The sequence below is a fragment of the Poecilia mexicana genome, unplaced genomic scaffold (assembly GCF_051168715.1).
Source record: "Poecilia mexicana isolate PSO_F unplaced genomic scaffold, ASM5116871v1 scaffold_6, whole genome shotgun sequence".
Lineage (NCBI taxonomy): Eukaryota > Metazoa > Chordata > Actinopteri > Cyprinodontiformes > Poeciliidae > Poecilia > Poecilia mexicana.
The window spans coordinates 1,368,333-1,390,097 of record NW_028263375.1 but is presented as its reverse complement, the minus strand read 5'-3'; the positions used below and the strand labels follow the sequence as shown (position 1 = coordinate 1,390,097).

The following is a 21,765-nucleotide window of genomic DNA, read 5'->3' as shown; positions in this document are numbered from 1 at the left end:
TCCTCCTAATGAGCAGGCTGTTGTTGGCCTGCCATGGGGACCCCGCTTCAGGGCTGGCACACCCTGCAACACTTTACAAACTAATTAAACTCCAAAGTCTCCTCTTCTGCACTAAAGTCAAGGCAGCTCTCATCTCAAAGAAAATCCAGGAGGAAAAACTTAATAGCTTTTTTTCTTCTTCATCAAACTCTATTCTATTTGACTTCAGTCGCACAACCTTCAGCTATAGAAGCGATACTTATTGCTTTCTGCAGATCCCTATAGAAGTATTCACAGCCAGTGAACTTTTTAATATTATTTTCACTTTGCAACCCAAAGCCTCAGTGTATTCTACTATTTTACACAACAGACAAACATATAGCAGACCATAACTGTGAAGTCCAAGGAAGATCATTCATGTTTTTCAGAATTTTTCACTCCCTTTTGGGTGAGCCTCTACAACTTTTTGCTCTGCCTATCAGATCGGTCAGATTTTATGGAGATCATCTGCCAACATTGATTTATAAGTCTTATTTAAATGGTATTATTTAGACGTAGGTTTGGACTTTGACTAGGCCATTTTAACACATGAATCAACTTTGATCTTACCCATACCCCTGCAGCCCTGGCTATGTATTCATGGTGGCTGTCCCATGCAAGCTGAACCTATACCCCAGCCTCAAGTCTTCAATCGCTTTTAACAGTTGTTTTTCCAAGACCAGGACCTGGAGTTATCTCCATCCATCTTCCATCAACTCTTGATGCTTTAATATAACTGCACATTTAGGGTGATGTGCAGTGCTAGTTTCCTTACAGTTATTATTGTTACATTTTCTGCCACGTTTGCTGTGTCTCCCCAGGCCCAGCGGCATGGGCGGGCATTGGGGGGCATTGCCCGCCCAAGGAGTCAGCCGTGCTCCCCTGGACTGGAAGCTGTTGGTTGTTTTTACCTCAGAGTGGCCAACTCTCTGTTATTCCTATATCAATTTGATACAGTAGGACTTCCGCACAGCACCTTCAGTCACTTTTTTCAACCATTAAAATAGTTTAATCGTTGTTAACAAGTTGTGACCTGTTTTTCCGAGCCGCGTTTAAACGCAACATGAGCGCTACGACGCTTGCGCTGGGCTGCGGCAGCGAAGGAGACCTGCTTCTGCTGTGCAGAGCTACTCAGCTGTGTGTTAGAGTCATGGCTTGGCAGTCAAACCTGCAAAATGCAAAGAACTTTGCACAGTTTTTCCCCCAAACTAAACGACTGAGTTGATCATGCTGTTGGATGCAGGTAATGTTAGCTAAAAGATGACTAGTTAATACAAATACAACACCTTAGGCTTGTTAACTAGTAGCCTGCAGGTTACTGATGTTGTTGTTTATGTTCAAAAGTGTGTAGTACTTGTTACATTGAGTAACTTTTTTGGAAAAAAGGTACCTTTCAAAAATTGTAATACACTGCATTTAGGGGTAGCAGAGTAAAAGGTGCTGAGTATAAATCTATGCTAAGCCTTTGGTAAAAAAAAAAAAAAAAGAAAAAGAAAAGCATGTTTGACTTTTCTGCTTGATAATTGAACAATACCTTTTGTTGGATGATCGTTTAAAATCTTGACACATTGAAGGGAAGCAAGAAACCGTAAAAGTGTTCAGAGGCTATGGATAAATTGGTATGGTTCTGTCACATAAAATCAAGAAAATTGTGGACAACCCTTGCCATCCCCTTCATGAGTCCATCACAGAAAAACTGTCTTCAGTCAGAGGCTTTTTCAAACTCGCTATAATACGGACTGCTACTGGAGATCATTCCTGCCCACAGCCATCTACAGCAACTCTTCAAAGATTTGAGCTAATTTGATTTACAGCAACATTTATTTAAAAACGTTTTAAATAAATGTTGCTGTAGATGGCTGTCAATCCCTTAGGAATAAGAGATTGATTAAGATGTAGCAGGAACAAATTTCATATGGCTCCTGTGGATTTGACTTTTTCCTTATTGGTAATAAAAATACAGCTTTGTACTTGAAATTTGTTATGTCTGGCTTAATTATTATGAAATAAAAACAGAACCTGTCTTGAAGGAATGATAGTTGGGGTCTGTCTATATGCTGGAACTCTTTGGTCTCAGGAGTGATGGAGGGGTAAATGTGCTGGATTCCACCCTAGCAGTCGAAACATGGTTCGAGTAATTTATTTTTATTTTTTTTGGCTCTAGTGGCCTTTATTTGAAAGTGCTCAGAAAGGAATGTCAGGTAATGAGAGAGAGGGAAGACATATGGCAAAGGTCATCAGGCCGGGAATCGAACCTGTGATGGCCGTTTCGAGGACTATGGCCTCCTTATGTGGGTTGTTGTTCCCTTGTTCCCTCAGCCACCACAGCACCCTGAGTAATTCATTCTTAAGTTTATTGAAAAATTATGGAAAAAGGATAATTTGTGATTTTCACCTTAAGCATCTTGACTGTTTGCACGAAGACATAAATGGGTTTAAACCATCCGATCAGAGTCTGTTGCTACAAAAGTAACCATGCCACATCAGTCAGGCTTTCTTGAATATTTCCATATGAAAATGTAGTGTTTCCTCCGTTGTGCTGCCTCCAAGTCCCGCTTGCTTTGGAAATCCAGACAGACATCAGATTGGCAGGCAGGCCGCTGTATAGCATCATCGCTCGCCAGCCAGCTGCACTTCCTGTGATAAGACTGCCGTTCATTCTGGGCCCGAAAGTGCTGGATTCAATCTGGCCATCTGCCGATTGCTCAGCGTTTCTGTCTGTCTCCGCATAAACTGCAGCACATATTCCTGTCAGTCAGGACCTCAGTGTTTACCACCTTCATTTCATTTTATTGGCTTCAGCAGAATAATCAGTGGAAAAAACTCAGAAAACCTCTCAAAACCAGGGGAAAAATATTTTGAACAAGTTAAATATGATGAACAAAACTTGATTTAGCAGGCAGTGATTACACAGAGCAAATATTCTGGAAAAGCTGATGAGTGACTGAATGCAGTAACAGCCTCCTTCCTCGTCACCCTCAGCATGTGAGAAGAATGATAAGTCATTGAAGCCGGTGTCTGATCTGAATAAAACGACCAGGACTTCCATTAGAAAACGCTCTGCCGGCTTTGAGCTCTCATCTTTTTCTGTCTCTCTGCAGAGCGGAGAAACGGCGGCGCGTTGGAAGAAGCTTAAAAGACGGACGCCTTCAACAGAGATGTGAAGAGAGTGTGTAACTTTCTAACGACATAAAGAGGAGGAGGTATGAGGTTTCAAATGGGTTTTAATGATTTACTGTTTCAGAATAAAGCTGCACCGTATTGAAAATACTGTGTTTATGTTCCTGATAGAGCCTCAGCTCTAACTGTGCAGAATCATCACAACCTGTAGAGACTAGGGAAATAACTCGTATTACTGCATATTATATACAAAGAATAATACAAAACCATACCTTTTGGTATACATATGGAGCTGTTCATTTTCCCAAGTTGGCATACAGAACTTTTCATGGAGCATATCTAATATGTTTGAAAGAAAATGCAGGTTGCAGGTTGGAACAATGAAACACCCAGACGCAATGCTATTGGCATGCTAGTAACAAGCAGCCAATCCAGGACCTGCATTTATTTTCCTTGGTGCTTGATTAGTTATACTTCCAAACACAGAATTCAGGAAGTCAGTAGATATTACCTTCTATGGTAGTAATGCGTAAACCTGTTTCTGATTCATGACTAAAGCAGGTTAGCAAAGAGAAGGAGTGCTTCCCTTCAAATAACCATCTGCTTCATTAGTAAATATATATGTTATTGGAGTAACACTTCAGACATTAACAGATGCATTGCTTTAGACATCCGTATAAAGCTTTTATAAATGTAAATGTTGACGTGCTATTAACACTTAGTTTATGCACATGAAATTTTGACGCCCAAACATCACACATAAACATCACCTCAAATAATGGAAAGTTATTTTGGGTGAATAAAACATTACCACCTCTTTCCTTCCCAAAAGATGATAGAGGCAAAAGATAATCATATACTATTAATATATAATATACTGTGACCAGTGCACAAAGTGCACAAAGTGCACTTTGTGCACTGGTCACAGTATATTGGTCAGCATGCACTCACCAGAATTAAACTGTAAACTTAAATAAATCCATACATGTACAGCTTTAGGATTCAGATAAAAAAAAAGCAGAAATATAAATGAATAACTGAACTCAAATTATAGACGAAACAATGAGCAAGTTTTATTTCAACAAAACTATTTATTTACTGTGTCCTAGATTTTTCATGTAGGAGATAATCGTAATCCTATTAGTGAGAACACGTTTTTCTCATCATGCCTGAGGTGTGTGCTAAGCAAAATATTATCGTAGGCTGTGAGGGTTGGGGTGGGGGTCTAATCAGGAGAAAAGAATCAGACAGCAGCTGGCTTTTCTGCAGCACTTTGTTCACAGTGGAACAGGCTGGGATCGTAAAAATCTCTTGACAACAAGACGTTATTGCTTGAGGTATTGTGAGACGGCCACATATGGGAAATATATAGATGTGTTTATGTAATCAAAGTCAGGCACAGAGATATTAAACTGGAGAGTTCCTAAATAAAGATGCATGCACTGCAGTAACCCTCTGTGGTCTGTTTGTCTGCTTTTATTTCCAGTTAGACGCCTGAAGGCCCAGTCAGTTAAGCTGAACCCAATCACAGTGTGAATCTGAACTTCATTAACTTGTGGAATAAGACAGACAGTTTTAATTTTTTAAATAGAAAAATACTGACAAGTAGTTTTTTAAGACAGTGCCATTAATTTGTGTTTAAACATGATCAGGTTTAAACACTGTTTGCTTTGTAAAACTTCAGCTAAGGGAAAGTAAAAGAAATCTCTAACGTCCTATTGTCTGTGTGATTGTCTTACATGTAGTTATTGAAAATATTTCATTGTGTAAAGCTGAGCAGTGACTCTTAGATCATTTGCAAATCATTTTTGTGCTGAATCCAGACGTAACATAATGTCCAGTGATAACTGAAACACCATGTGAGCGCTCAGACGGAGGTAAAGCTGCAGACACTCTTTCCCCTCACATCGTTGTGATGCTCTTCCTCTTCCATCTCTTCCTCTCCTTCCACTCCCTCATGTCTCTGGTCACCTTTGACCTCCACATGGTTGGGGACACTTTTATGTCACTTCATCTTCTTCACCCTTCTTCCTCATTTCTCTGAAGATTTAAAGCAACTTTACCTTGATTTCTCTTATTGGTGATTGTTGTAATTTACTGGATGTGCCCACATCGGAGGTGCAGTACTTGCTGCTTAGAAAGGATGTAAAGCTCTACATCCTCTGCAGCTATTAATAGTCCCTCATCCTACAGAGAAAGATTATTCCCCTGTGGAAAGCATCTAGACGGCTGCCAATCTTTCAAAGACGCTTGTCTCAGCAAAAGGGCTGCAAGGTCAGACTGAGAGTTTAAAGAAATTGCAAAAATAATAAGAAAAAAAAAACCAAAGAGCTTTTTCTGAGAGTTCTCACTTAGTATGCTAAACACGTCAAGTTCATAACAGCATCCAGTATGTCTTGGCTTAAAGTGTTGAAGGAGAAAGCTTTGGATCTGAGTAAACCACCAAACAACAAAATATAAAAGGCCATGTTTTTAAAACGAGATGGTGGAGGGGAGGTCATTTTGACTTGTTCCACAGCTACTGAACTGTGTTAGAGTTATTAAGTTGACTTCTGTTCACCAAAAACATCCTGGTGTCTTATATGAAGCCAATCTGCTTGACAGATGAGGCTTCGGGGTCATCATCAGGTCAATGATCCCCAACACAGCAGCTAATCTACATCAGCTTGACCAAAGAAGAAAATGAACAACATGCTGCAAAAGTCCAGAAGTCATAATTGAGATGTTCTGATGACAAGAATAACAAACATCACAAACCTCACACTGAAATTATGTTGAGTTCCGATTAAATCCTGGGGTGTGTTGAGCTTTTTACCCTGACTGGAATCAGAAGTCATTTTCCCATCAGTAGCTGCATTTCCATTATCCATAGAACAGGAAAAGCTGAAATAATTTTGCTGAATAAAAACACATCAATTCTGTAAAAACACGTCTTTTGAGAAAAAGTTGTTGCACTGGGATGAGGTGTTTTTCAGCTGCACCAAAATACATGAATTTTGCAAAGCTGCAATGGAAACACTTTTTTTTTCCCATCTCACCAGTCACATGATCAACAGCTGGATGTTACTACTGAAACCCTAAAGAAGGATGATGGTTTGTTTTTGTTTCTTTTATGTGCAGCTGGCTCCACCAGAACTCTCACTGCATCACACAGTTCATTAAAAGTTGTGTCATCCCAACGTGTTGAATCCTTAGCTCTTCTGTAAAATCACCAACTACAATTTCTCCACAACCTCAAAATAGAGTGAAATAGAGACACTCCCACGTTTAAAGGGCTTGATGTTCCAAAGTCTGAACAAGACACTGACGTCTCCTCTGATTGGCTGATACATAACGAGAGCTAGCATCAAGCCTGGATTATGAATATATCTCATGTAACTGTTTACATCTGTCACTGTCATGGTCACAGGAACAAGTTATCCATGTGCAATTTTAATTTAATTTCTTATTAAATGGAAACACTGCAAAATAGTGAAATAGAGGGGTTTTTTTTCAATATCTGTAAAATGTAGGCTTGTGCACATCTGCAGTTGAAATGCAGCCACTGTATATGAATGTGCTGAAATGAAAGCCACCAAAGTGTAATGTTTGGAAGTTCTGGAGAAAGATGGCTACAGAAGTAGTGAAGGACAGATTAACAGTAAAGACAGACTGTGGCAGCTGGAACAATAGCTGAAAACAATGAAACAAAAACTCTGTCATGTTTACACGAGAAGGTTAAAAGAAACTTCAAACAGCCTTTAAATAAGCCATCTTTGAGAAGATTCAGACCACTTCCACCTTTTCAACTGGTGCACCTCTAACTGAGCCTGTCTGCATCCCCGCTGTCCCGATATGCACACGCCCCCTCTGCCTCCTCCAGCTGATAATCCCTCAGGCTACTTTTGATTGTTACTTCAAATCTTTCAGCTGTCTGAAAGTGCTTGTGAAATCAGCTAAACTGTGAGCAGAGTGGCTGGGTGGGTTATCCCCCCCCCACCACTTTCTGCACCTCTTCCACCTCTCCTTCACTCAAGTGTTTCCATTCATTATGTGCATGACATTCTTTGTCTGAAGGACATTGGCAGTCAGCCAGGAGTCTCCGCTGAGCCAGTCCAGGCGTTTAATTGAAACCATAAAAGAACTTTCTGTTGGCACAAAAGCCCTCATGTGGGCTTTGTTGCAATTAGATAGACCAGAAAGGCCAGTGAACCTGATGAAAGGGGATTAGCAGGAATGTGTTGCTTGGATATTATGTGAAGTGTGCCGCGGCAGCTTTCAGAAGAATTAGTAAAGGCTTGACCTGTCCACCACCGGTCAGGGAAAAGGACAAACTGATGACTAATGGAGTGAGAAAAGGCAAAGCTTAAAACCCAGCTTCACTACCAGGCCTGCAGAACATTGTGCACACTGCTGCTAATCAGCTGCTCCCACCTACAGCCCAGCACTCTGACACAGTTAGGGGCAACTTCATTACACGAGCTTGCCCAGAGTGAAGGTTTAACCAACAGAGCTGAGGAGGGGTCACAGTGCTGGAGGCTCGCCTGCAGTCCACATAGAACCATAAAGATACATATGGGATTCTTCATGCCTTATGAAACTGTAGCTGAAGCTGCAGCTCACACTGTTTTTGATGCCTGGCCATGTTTCTCTCTGTTTTTCATAACTTTGGCAGTTTTGATGCAAATTAATGAAATTTGGCCAGGTTGTGAATTATGCAGGTAAAATTAGACAAATTTAAAAGTTAAAACAAGTTTATTATGATAATCATAATGACACATATTATGTGTTTGTCTTTAAAAGAGCATTTTGTGTGTATGTGTGTATGTGTGTGTGCGTGCATGCGCGCGTGTGTGTGTGTGTGTGTGTGTGTGTGTGTGTGTGTGTGTGTGTGTGTGTGTGTGTGTGTGTGTGTGTGTGTGTGTGTGTGTGTGAGAGAGAGAGAGAAATCCAATTGAAAAATAAGAGGCCCTGGAAAATATCCTTGTTTGCACCAGTGTCCTGCTTTGTTAGTGATAGTGGTTATAATAGCCCATTAAATGCCATATATATATATTTTTGCCAAAAGTATTTGCTCACCTGCCTTGATTCATATATTAGCCTAAATGACATTCCATTCTTATTGCCAGATGGAGACAATCTGAAGGCCACATGAAGTTTGGAGTTCTGTAGTGACTGACTCTGCAGAACCTGGCGACCTCTTCAGCATCCGCTGACCCCGCTCCATCACTTCACATGACCTACCACTTCATGGCTGAGTTGCTGTCGTTCCCAAATACTTCCATTTTCTTACAATGCAGCTGATAGTTGACTATGGAATATTTAGGAGCGAGGAAATTTCACAGTTGCACAGGTGGCGTCCTACCACAGTTCTGTGGGAAATGTTTATTATTAATGATTAGAAATAAATACAATTATTATTATTATTGCCTTAAGAGTAAAATAAACACATATACATTTCCACCAGTCCTATGAATAACTAATAAAACCAAACTCTATGTTATCAGTACCATTCATTAAACCAGCAGTTGTTTATTTCTTTACCTTGAACATCATTAATTATGGTACCATTTAAAATGATGTTTTCCTGCTGAGTGTAAAATCAGAGGGATCATGCCAGATTCTGATTGGTAGAAACCAGATCTTAGGCCTCCCAGGGATCTGGGGTTACAGTTTTACTAAATCTCATCTTGCTGCAAACCTAGTTTTTCTGACATGATTGGAGTGTTCCCACTCAGCGGGGCTGCTTCAAGGTGGATTAGGGCTTTCTGCTGTGAGACCCAAGTTATTCTCAGCTTCATCATAACCCTGTCCTCAATTCCAAAGCACTTTATAAATAGATGAGCAAATGGAGCGCTGGTACATTTATGGACTGGGCCTTTTGTTTCACAGAGAAACTCTGTGAGATTTTTTTTTAATTGGGAATTTTGTAAAAGATGAACTGCTGCAGGGCTGAGGTCAAGATTCTAAATTACATATTTCCAACATGTAATTGCTGATTAAATTGATTTGCCTTTTTCGTATTTTCTTTAGGTTAAATCGAGGTGCGGTGTGTGTGTGACCTGTTTCACATCAGATCATCAGCCTGCAAAAGGTGAAAGCAGAACTCCTGTGTGCAAACTGCCCCCAGTGGAGAGACTGTGAATGACATGGAAACTGGTCCCAGTATTTGTTGAGGCTCCAACCTGGGTATTGCTGCAGCTACGTGTATGAAGGTAATCCTGGACAAAACTGTACTGCAGAGGGACGATGGGTTCAAATGTTACAGAATCTTTGCTGGTTCAGCAGGTGTCGTGTGTGTGTGTGTGTGCGTGTGTGTGTGTGTGCGTGTGTGTGTGTGTGTGCGTGTGTGTGTGTGTGCGTGTGTGTGTGTGTGTGTGTGTGTGTGTGTGTGTGTGTGTGTGTGTGTGTGTGTGTGTGTGCTATGTTTCTGTCCGTGGAGAGAAGTTCTCGTCACACTGCCTCTGCATCGTCTCACAACGCCGTGGTGAAGGCCTGTGTGGGTGGGGAGGGTCAGCTGGTGTTGTGAATCAGGCCGCTGAGGTGTCAGGGACGGCTTCTTCACAACACCAGGGTTCCTCCCAGCCATTTCCTGCTGGAATACATCAGTGATCTGCAAGAGAACTGGGCTGAAATAAACCCTGAAGTCATTTCCACAGTTGGAATAAAATGCACTTTTCAGTCTCATATAAATCGATACAATGGCCGATGAGTTTGCTTTGATTTTTGTTGGAATGTTGATGTTATTGAAAACTATTTAACCAATATGAATTATAAACTGAACTTGCCTTCATTAGCTGCATTTCCACTGACCATATTATTGCAAAAATTGTAATTAAAAAAATTTATTAGCTTAATGGAGACATGCTGATTAAGAAAAAAAAAACTCAAATTTTTTAATTTAAAGATTTTGTGCTAGATGTACTTAAATTAGTGTATTTTACAAAACTGCAATGGAAACACTTTTTTGCATCATGGGAGTGATGTGATCAGCAGCCGGATATTACTACTGGCAAAAAAAGAAGAAGACGACGACAGGAAGTGGTAGGAGGATGATGGCATTGCATGGTTTTTAAATATCACGTGAACCGACTTATGTATGTGATTTTAATTGTGTTTTTTATTTAATAGAAACACTGCAACTGCATATTTGTGTTTTTTGAGATCAGCAGAATACTGATAATTTTTTTGTAATTCCATTCCATTTGCAATGGAAACACACCTACTGTTTGATAACTATGATAAATGTGGAGTGGACGTAATTGACTAGGAATCTGTCTGCATGATTGAATTAAATTGATGTTTTTTGTAAAGTATCTTGAGATGGTCACGTGTTCAATAAACTGAATTGAACATGTGACCATTGGGTATTGATCAGCTTTCTGACCAAGGTCCTCAATCAACTGGCTTTACAAGTCAAGTTGCAGAAATGTCTGAAGGACGATCAGATGAACCTGGTCTCAGTTCTGAGTCTTATAGTGTGACTACTTATGCATGTATTATGTTTAAATATTTAAATTTTTTTTTTTTTTTTTATATTTGATAAGGAAAATAAACCTTCCACTTCTATTTTAATAAATGACTCAGTGAACAATGTAGTTTTTGACTCCTTATTACCACTTATTATACAACATGACAGAATCTTTTTCAATTAAAATGTATACACAGTTTTGTATTTGTTTTATTTTTATTAAATGAAACAAATGCAGTGTACTACAGGACTGCATGATCTAGAACATAACTAACACTAATTATACATGGGGAGGGATGAAAATAACCAGAACAAACAAGGATGGATGGATGGATGGATGGATGGATGGATGGATGGATGGATGGATGGATGGATGGATGGATGGATGGATGGATGGATGGATGGATGGATGGATGGATGGATGGATGGATGGATGGATGGATGGATGGATGGATGGATGGATGGATGGATGGATGGATGGATGGATGGATGGATCAAACACTGGTCTTGTTAATCTGGGCGACTTCATTCAGGTAGGCGATGAATAACTTGGTTCCTTCGATGTAGTTGTACCTGCAAAATAAAAAAGTCTATTTTGTGCATTTTAAAAAAATTATTCAACTCAGTTGCACATTCACAGGAATGTGCAACTGAACTATGCTATTTTTAATAACTGCACAGTATTTTATTTATTAATTTTGCCCATATTGTACACTGTTACTCCTAAATTAATTTTATATATTATATTATATTTGTTATCTTTATGTGAATCTACATGTGTCATTAACTGTCACTTTCCTAATGTTACACCAGATGTTCCCCACTGTGGGACAGTAAATCATATTTCTATTTAATCTTTCATTCAGAAACCTCAGTGAGTCTCCACATGCATCTACATAAGAAGGTTTTCAAAGGAGGAAAACTAAACTTTTAGAACCGACTGACCAAGCGGCTGAAATTAATCTGAAAGAAAATCTGTGGAGTCACATGAGGGCACACAGCTAACATTATACCCACAGCTTCCAACAGTGTCCTCGAGCAAAAGAGACCAAAACTGAAAAGAATTAAGCTTATCCTGTAAAATATAAAAAAAAGGAAATTAGAGTAGTTGTTAGGCATGAAGTGTGTAAAACCTGCTCATTTTCTCATTCTGGGAGTGCATTCCATCATCAAAGCCTCCAATGGGCATCATGATGATGCTTTTCCCCGTCACATCCTGGAAGGTTCTGGCAATGGGGATGGTCCCACCTTCACGGATTAGATCAGGATCCACATTGAAAACTGAAAGAGAGCCAATATGTATCATGTATGTATAACTCAAATGCAAAACCTTTTTGTCTATTGTATGTTCTTCAGTGTTGGAAAAAAAAACAACAAAGCATTTTCAAAAGCCCTAAATACTTTTACAATTTCACAAATAAGCACAACATCTTTCGTCAGCTTAACAAGCTTCTGTAAAGCCAAACAGTTCAGGTAGAAGACAACTGAAGTAAAACATATAGCTGTGTGCAGTACAGATCATTTCTTTCTATCTATAATGGCTCTAAAAGGCTGTTGTAGGATCCAGTCCCTGGAAAGCTGAAGTAGCTTTCTTACCTCTCTTGATCGCTGCCTTTCCAGCCTCATACAGAGGGTGCTTAGTGTCAGCCAGCCAGGGCTTGGCCCCAATCACCATGGTAACTTTCAGCGTGTTAGGACTCTTTCTCTTAGCAAACACAGACTGAAGGTAGTCCGTCACCTAAAGTATAAAAAGGAGATGTTAGTAAAGCACAGCACGACATAAATCAACACTCTAAAGCACTCATATATGCTACCTGTTTCTTGACCGCTGCTGGGTCCATGTCAGGGACTTGTCTTATTGAGAACTTAGCAGTGACCTTAGCAGGGATGACTGTTTTTGTGCCGGAGTCAGAGAAAGCCCCCTCTATACCATGGATGGAAACAGTGGGGTAGCGCCACCTATGGGCCAACAAGTCCACCTTTGGAAGAGCAATACAGAGACTCGTTGAGTCAGGAGAAAACTCTTGTTTTTCTTTTGGGGGGGGGGGGGGTGTTCCGACTTGACTTTATTACTACCTTGTTGTTGTACATGAGGTGGCTGACGCCAGTCTTGTTCTTGTAATTGTCCACGTCAAACTCAATATCTTGATACATTCTCCATTCTTCATCAGACAGAGGAGCCACTGCTTCCCGGATCCCTGGAATAAGAATCTTTCCACTGGGGCTGATGAGTGTGTCTGAGAGAAAAGTGACCATATAAAGCAACTAAGGATTTTTTTTAAACTATTTTTTCTGTAATTTCCCCCAATATAAAACATTAGCTGAGGAAAGCATTCAAAATTAAACCATAGTTTACGATAACTGGCAATTCATGTTTGCAGAGTTGTTTTAATTCACTTTGGATCCCCCCCCAACATGCTACTGCATTTCACTCAGTTTGAATTTGACTAGATCATCTTAAAACTTCCATTTTGATTTCAGCTAAGACCAAAATAGTATCAACACTAAGTTTGACTATTGGTGTGATTGTGTTTTTCTGAAATGCAGTTAGAGTCAAAGCAGATGTAATGGGATACACAGCTTCCAAAGAAGTTCCGCTTTTATCTCATCAGTCTATAGAATATTTGTCCAAAAGTCTTGAAGACTGCTAAGATGTTTTTTTGTTTTTTTTGTGAAGAGACAGCTCTTTTTGGTCAGAAGTTTTTTTTTTTGCCCTGCAAGTTTCACTTTTCTTCTACTTGTTCAAATTGTCTTCATTTGTGGAAAATGGTTATCACTCGTGGTTCTCTGGACTCACTAAAAATGGTTTTCTTTTTAGACCAGTAGATCTGAGTAACTGTTTCTCATCTGCTGTTCACCTTCTTTATTAGCTTTAGATGTGATGGCTTGCTTTTTAAAGTCTTTTAGCACATTTCATGTTGACAACAAGGTTCTATTTAAGTGATGTTGATTAATCAGGTCTGGGTGTGCTCACTGAAATTAAACTCACTGTTTTTTAACATATCAATTAATTCCTGATTTAACAAAAAAGGGGTTGCAATGACTTTACCATAGGGTGAGCTTGGTTTAGATAGATTTTTCCCTTGTTGAATGAAATCATTGTCTAAAAACAGTTTTTTATATTTGCTCATGTTATCTTTGATAGTAACATTATTTGACTATCACAAACATTAGCATGTGAAAAACAGAAAATTTGGAAACCAACGGTGGCTAAATACACCAGATAATTTACTGTAGCAACATATAGGTTTGAGCATTTTTTCAAAATGATGATTTCTTACTGAGGAGATTTGTCAGGAGGCTCTTGATTTTATTTTTAAATCTGACAAAAATGTTGTTGTTTTTTTGTTTTTTTTAAATTGTACAAAGCACAAACTACTGCAAAACATATAGGTACCACATTATAAACCAATTCAGTTCAAATTTCCCTAACTTAGCTCACCATTTCTAAACACTCAAGTATTTTAGGGGATGTTTTCCATAGAGACCAAAGGGTTCTGCTCCTTTAGACCTTCAGTTAATTCACTGGGGACTGTTTCGATGAGAAATTTTTATTCTTAAAAGAAAACAGCTGCATAAACTACCAAAGGGAACAGAAAAGCAAATAAACAGGGCAAAGTGTAAGAATCAAAGGAAAACGCCCTTTAAACCCACCAAGAATGCCAATGAGGTCAGTCATTGGTTCGATCACAGTGCCTCCATAGACACCAGAATGTAAGTCTTGTTTAGGGCCTTCAACCTACAAACACACAACACAGTAAGAATCAGATACACACAGAAAGGTTTCAAGAAAGAATTCTACAACCTCAGCAAAGAAGTAGCAGTTCCCTCTGGTGCCATAGGTTAAGGCTGGCCGTCTGCTCAGCCAGCCACAGTCAGAAATGACGATGTAGTCCACATCAGAGAAGAAGGTGTCTCTCTGTGCCAGGATCATTGCATCCAGGCCGTTGGAGCCTGTCTCCTCCATACCCTCAATGAGAAATTTCACATTCACTGGCAGGTCCTGGTGGATGCCAAAAGTAGAGTTTAAGAACAAATGCAGTAATTGTTTGACATACAGAAATATAGCCATTTGAAGTTAAATGGCTATATTTATATAATACATAATAATGTCTCTATAGGGGCTGGTGTGTTTTCTCTCACCATGCTGAGGGCTTGGTAAGCCTGTACGGCGTGGATCCAGGCCAGAACGGGAGCCTTGTTGTCTGATGTTCCTCTTCCATACAGATTACCTGAAGGTACAGTGCCATAAAACATATTTATTTATGACACTATAGCTAGAATTCGCTGTAGGTCAGGAAAATTTAAATGCAAATCACAAATTATGTCATTTTTGAGATGTTTCAAACAGACATAATAGTTATCTTTGGACTGATGTATGAAAAATAATTCCACAAGAAGAAATCATCATTTAATCAGTTAAAAATCAGGTAAAAAAAACTGAACTGAACATAATGGTGGCTACCGTTGATGTCTGTCAGGTTGTAGGGATTGGTAGCCCAGCCGTCCTCCAGCTTCGCCGGCTGAACATCCACATGACCGTAGACACACACTGTGTGTTTGCTGGGGTCACTCCCAAACTGAGCTGTCACTACTTTTGGCAGTGCTATCGTCTGTCCACTTGGAAGCTGCATGTACAAAGGCATGGTTGGTATTCACACATTTCTACAAAATGACACATTATCCCCAGATTTTGAAATAATATGGCACAATGTGAATCAGTACCAGGGGGTGTTAATGCATGTTTATACATTCACAAATACTTTATTGATCCCAAAGGGAAATTAAATGTTGTAACTCATTCATTTAAATTCTTCAAAGAGTTATTGTAGATAGTGATCACTGTTGGCAGGAAAAACATCCTGTAACAGTCTGTCTTACAGTGAATCTGAATAAGCTTCTGACTGAAGGCACTCTGTTTTTCCAAGACAGTCTCATAAAGAGAATGGTCAGGGTTGTCCATAATTTTCTTTATTTTACAAAGAATCCTCATCTCCAGAGGTTCCACAGCCATCCCCAGAACATAACCAGAACAGAACCAGAACATAACCAGAACAGAACCAGAACAGAACCAGAACAGAACCAGGACAGAACCAGAACAGAACCAGAACAGAACCAGGACAGAACCAGAACATAACCAGAACAGAACCAGAACAGAACCAGGACAGAACCAGAACAGAACCAGGACAGAACCAGAACAGAACCAGGACAGAACCAGAACAGAACCAGGCTTTTTTATCAGGCTATTGAACCTTTTTAGGTCCTTGGTTCTGATGCTGCTGCCTCAACTGATGACGGATGAATAGATGACACTCTCAACAACAGACTTATAGAAGATCTGCAGTATCTTGCTAAAAGCCTTGAAGGATCTTAGCTTTCGTAAGAAGTCCAGTCTTCTCTGTTCCTTTTTATAGATGACTTCACTGTTGAGTCTCCAGTCCAGTGTGTTGTCCAGATGAACACTGAGGTATTTATATTCCTCGACCTCTTACACTTCTTCTCCCAGGATGCAAATGAGGTTTGATCTTGTTATATCTTCACAAGATATAACAAGAAGATATATTCAGTGTTTGTGAAGAAGTCTTCACAAATAGTGACAAGTTTTTGATATTGTTGTTTTTGTTCAATCAGAATGAGACATCATACATTTAACTCTCATGGGAGGTATTTTCAGATGCCTGTATCCAGTCATTATAACAATCTAAAGAAACAAAGTGCTAAATAATTTAGTTTTTCCTTTTACAAGTGACAATTACTCTAGGCTGGTACTCCAGGTGTTTGTATTCTTTTATTTTAGTTGGTGTTTTAAATGAACTCAATCTCCTGGCAATAATCTCCTTTTTGATCAAATTCAAAGTACCTTATTAATTCCACCTTTCACTTTATTGTTGTCGTTGCTGAATAAATGTCAGATCATTAACTGGTTTTCCATAAAGTGGCTGCCACTGGGTCTTAGGTGGAGCAGAAGTGAAAGGTAATTGGTGAGCAGGGCACATTGAAAGGCTGAATGTTTAGATTCAGTTTGAATATGGGATGCTTTTATCCAGAAGGTGATGCTGTAAATTGGGTCAACTTTTGAAAATGTTTCTGAACCTGCTGTTAACTGTCAGCTCCTGGCCTTCAGAAGGTTTGTGCTTGGCTGTTCTGGTAAATCAAGCTATAGTTTTGTCATCTCAGGTATATTAACGAAGACATATACCTGTCCAATGGAGCAACCGCTGCAGAATTATTATTAGCCTACTGAAGTAAAGACGACACACTCCAAATTCTCAAAGAGAAGTTAAAAAAGGGAATCGCTTTAGCAGAGACCTGGGGGTTTTGTCACTGACCTCTTGCTCTCCGATGTCGACCAGTTGTACTGTCCCTCCCATCAGTCTCAGCTTCTCAGCCACCAGCTCCATCATGCGGTGCAGATCTGGTCTTCTCAGAATGTTGCTCGAGTCACTTTCAATTGCAACCCACTCCCTCAGAGCCTGGCGCACAAATCAAAATCTCATTGTGAATGAGCTACAACTTTTAATCAGTCCAAAGAAAGTTTATGTTGATACAACAGAAAGTTATTCTGTTGAATAAGTGAAGTGAATCCTCCTGTAAGCAACTAATACCCACATCTTCAACAAATCATAATTTTCTTCGTCCTAACTTTTATGTCAGACTTGTCCTCACATACCTGTGGACATGAACTATGGAGTGCTTTTATGAACCAGAACTCAAACAAATGAAATCTCTAAGGATGACCTGCTGTCATTGTGCACTATGGTGGAGACACAACCATAGTCTAACCATGTTAGGCTGAGGGTGAGCGGAAGGTCCTGCAACAGAAAACCTTCTCCCACTTTTATTTGAGCTTCTTGTTAATAGGTGCAAACTGCTTGCATTCGCTGGACCCAATGATTGTGGTTGATCAACATGTAGTCAGAGCAATCAGCTTTGGGGAGAGATGAGGCAAGTAGTATGTCAAAAAGTTGAGCAGTGAGATGGAGAAACAGCACCATCAGTGGTTCAAGTTGTCACCTCAACATGTTCTTCCTGATGGTCATCAACGTACTGCGCCAGCTCGGTGTACTGGGAAGCCTGGCCACAGGAAATGACCAGCAGGATGAAGGGGACTGTTTGAAGATTCATCTAGTGGAAAAATGAAAAATCGAATGATAGTGGGAGTAGCTTGTTGGAAAAAGAAGTTATCACAAATCATCTTAAATTAATAATCATTACATCATAATCTAACTGAATATTGAAGCAGTTCTAATTTAAAACTCAAGCAGATACTCAGCAATTATCTGTACAGTGGCTCTCAAAGATGTACATATCCTTATTAAACTAACAAAAACTGACAAAATAAAACAGGTGGTTTTAGTAAAACACAAGAAAACTTAAAACAACACATTCTGTGCTCTGAAAATATTTAATATAAGCATATAAGCATACTTTCTCATTATTTTTCTTAGTAGGCAATATGTATTTTATTTTCATTTTAAATGTGACCATCATTACACAGCTTGTCTGAAGATCCACTATCTGATGACTTCATTAGGTTTTTTGTGTTGGCCTTTTATAAAGACTCTTCAGTTGGTGTTTAAATATTGTCAATATAGTGACCCAATAACACAGAATTACCTAGTAATATTTTCTAATATCCTGTCCACTTTTAACGTTTTTGACACAGAAACATGCAGGCTGCTGGCAGACCACCCAGAGCCCTTCTAACACCTCACTTAGCAGGTTGTCAGTGAAAACAAGATGCAATATGAGACAATAGTGAGGGAAAACCAGAAATGGGTCTAGGACGTTGCCGTGAGACCAACAGTAGGACTAAAGAAGCTCCAGGAATTAAACTACTAGTTGTGTCCCACATGGAAAAACCTGTTCCCTCCGTATGTAGTGGTCCAAGATTGAAAAATAGAAATCTTTTTTCCACAGAATACTCAAACACATTTTCATGCAAAGTAAGAACCTTTGGGCCACAGATCCAAAACATCTAATTCACAGAGAACAGTCGTGCACACCTTTGCTGGGATGATGTAGATAAAGAGAGATCATATTTTACGGTATTAGACTCTAAATCATTCCAGATTTGATGAAATGATGCAACCAGAGTCTATAAAGGAATATGGCAGAAAATCTGGGTGGTAAACAGTGGATAAAGGAATTTGTTTCCATCTGAAATATCTGCAGAACATTTGAAAAGCAGAATGGGAATTCTCTGATTAAGATGTGACATCCTGACTGAATCATAAAATGGTATTAGAAGATGTTTCAACAAATCAAGTTTGCATCCAGGGTTAGGGTTTTTTTTTTGTTGTTGTTGTTGTTTTTTTAATCTATTTAATGTGTTTCAGTGATTCTTGAGAATAGGGACAAAACAGGTCCTATGGATAAAGCATGAAAGTTGAATAAAATATACACAAAATATATTTTTTACAAATATCTAACTAAACTAACCTGGGTCATGTGAGGACAACAATGTATATTTTTCTTTTTTTTGCTGAATATTGTTTTATTTTAAACATTGTAGTCGGTGGATGATGCCTGTAAAAGCCCTTGTCCAGGAGCAGAACTCAATACATTCTTATAGTTTAAAACAATTAAAGAAATACTAAAATTATATATTATGACAATTAAGTATAAGTAGTCATATAAATAATTATAAAAGTGAAATAAAAGCTTAATTTTGGTAAACTGTAAAGATTTAATGGACCTGACGAGCTACAATATGGCCTCCTTCAGAATAACATCATATAAATTGAGGTAGTTTGGCATTTCGTCAACTCCGTCAGATGTCAACTCCGTCAGAGTTTTTCTGACTCTTTCAGTGAAATTGTTGTCAAATCTCACTTAATTGTGCAACTAATTCATTTTAATGTATTTTACATGAATTGCATTACTTCACATGTACCAAGTTTTTCATTTTACTCACTAGTTTGTCACCACCTTCAGTTCTGTGTCAACTCCGTCATGCACTGTCAACTCCATCAGATGGACTTTTTCTTGTTTTTTGTTTTAAATAATATTTATTTTATTTCTTGAGAAGCATTTGTCTGTAAATTGAGTAAAAATATCACTAATGGGGTATTTTAAAAATCATTTTAGATTTATTTTTGTCAGATGGTGATGACAAAGTTTTGGGTCAGGTCGATTAAAAATGTAATTTTTTTTTAAAAATTCGCAACTGGGAGCCTGTACCTTAGCATCTTCATATTTTCTAAACATTATTTGTCATATTTGCATACATAAGGTTGAGAAATAATAAAAAAAAAATATGGGAAAATTAAAACCCATTTTGTCCCTATTCTCAAGAATCACTGGTTTGTTTTCAGCTTAATTGTACAGATCAATTTAAAGGTGGAGAACATTTAGAAATGATTTGAAACTTTTAACATCTACAAAAGCATTTTAACATGGATGTGGAAACATTTTAGACCCTCTACAACCTTCTGCTCTGCTGAGTCACTCCATCTCACTAAGCAGCTTTTTAACAGAACTTTTACAACTTCTGCCTGATCCCTCTAAACCGTTAATAACTTTTCAGCTTTATCTCGATACAGATTAAACCTTATTTCTATATTGATTAACATATAATATCTTCACAAGATGAATATATTTCCTTACCTTCTCTTAGATGCAGTGGAAACAGTCTTATCAGGCCCAGCAGCTGTGGCCCCATGTTGCTGGTGGGACATTTATACACATTCCCTCATGCTGCACTTACAGGGCCCCGGGGTCACACTGTCAAATGTTTCCTGACATCTTGCCAAGACAGCAGACAAATGACTTTTTTCTTGCTGAGAGAGACAAAACTCCACTCAGATCTATTGATCTTGGTCCAAGAATGTGCTTGGATCAACGATGGGGGGTTTGTGTGTGTAGGGGAGGGGGGGTTAAGGGGAGGGGTGCTCGGAAGGACAAAACATCATGTGAAACTCCTAATTACTGTGCTTCCCCACACACATAACAAGTTGCACAACAGACGGCCCCCTGAACTAAACCTCAAAGGAATAGCAGTTTCTCATAGGGCAATGTGAATGAATTCATGGGAAATGATAAATGGACCAAACTTTTCCAGTTATATTGACTCGTAGCGTTTTTCATTAGAGTCACATTCACCCATTCGCACTCACAAATGCATACACAACTGTCGTTTTCTGTAGTAGGAGTTACAGGACAGAGGAAAGGAGGTGCTGTGTTGACTTGGTTCCAGAATGGAGTCCTAGTTATCCCGGAAATCTGCAAAACCAAGATCAGCAGGGGGGACTGGAACAGATTTGTATGTGTGTGTTTAACAGTCAGCTAATACTATGCATGGTTTCTGACTGCGGGGCACATTTTTAATATTTAGAATAGAAAGTCTACATATTAATAAAAATGAGCCCTGATTAACTCACTAGACCAAAGATAAAGAGAAAAGTGTATTTTATAATTTTGATCTGGACACCTGAAACCCCCCTCTCCAAAAATGCAACTGTATTGTAAAGAAACCCAAGTTTCTTTTAGTTTGAATGTTGTTTTTTCATTCACTTCTTATTATGCATTTTCATATCCTGAAAATGTCTTGGTTTGTTTCATTTTCAGATCGTATGTTTTTATATTGAAATCTTTTTTTCTTCAGATTCCAGTGTTTTCAGTTTCTGATGGGTGAAAAGGTTGAGGCCAGTGGTTCTCCACCGTTTTTTTGCCAGCGTCCCCTAAACATTACCCAGGTCCCTGGATTAACTTTCATGGGAGGTAGCCTGCATAAAAAATTATGTAGGCACCAAATATTATGATTATTACTGTTGTTATGATAAATATTTTCTTTCTGTATTTATCATCACAACTATTTAAAAAATATGGATAAACAGATTGGAAGTTGTTACACCTAACAGGAAGATAATAGAAACCTCTCACTTTGTTGATAATTCATTGCTTTCTGATGAGCTGATAGCGCTTTATGCCAAATCTCCACAGGAGAATGAACAGCTGAAAAAGCAAATCAAAGTCAGAGTTTATGAATTTATTGCTACATTTGATCTATAAAGCTTCTTCTCTTGGAGTAACTGCTCAATAATGGTACTCAAGGTTTCCCCCAGAAAACTTTCTAAGCCCAGTGGCTGGGTGCTTGGGCAGTCATTCATCCAGCACCTCGTTGTGTCTTTGAGTTAAAAAATGTTTAAAGTTGACAGGAAATTTGAAAATATCCC

General features: G+C 38.9%; 1 protein-coding gene across 1 annotated transcript; it reads right to left on the bottom strand.

Moving 5' to 3' along the window:
• Positions 1-10,760: 10,760 nt before the first annotated feature.
• cndp1 (carnosine dipeptidase 1) lies at positions 10,761-20,250 on the bottom strand. The gene is made up of 12 exons (XM_014986438.2): positions 20,198-20,250; positions 17,603-17,713; positions 16,918-17,061; positions 15,054-15,216; positions 14,732-14,820; positions 14,394-14,591; positions 14,243-14,327; positions 12,665-12,825; positions 12,403-12,567; positions 12,185-12,326; positions 11,722-11,869; positions 10,761-11,161 (listed from the first exon to the last, which is right to left on the bottom strand). The coding sequence occupies exons 2-12, from the start codon at positions 17,711-17,713 to the stop codon at positions 11,083-11,085; spliced, it is 1,485 nt and encodes a 494-aa protein (XP_014841924.1). The 5' UTR covers positions 20,198-20,250; the 3' UTR covers positions 10,761-11,082.
• Between the last annotated feature and the right edge of the window lie 1,515 nt (positions 20,251-21,765).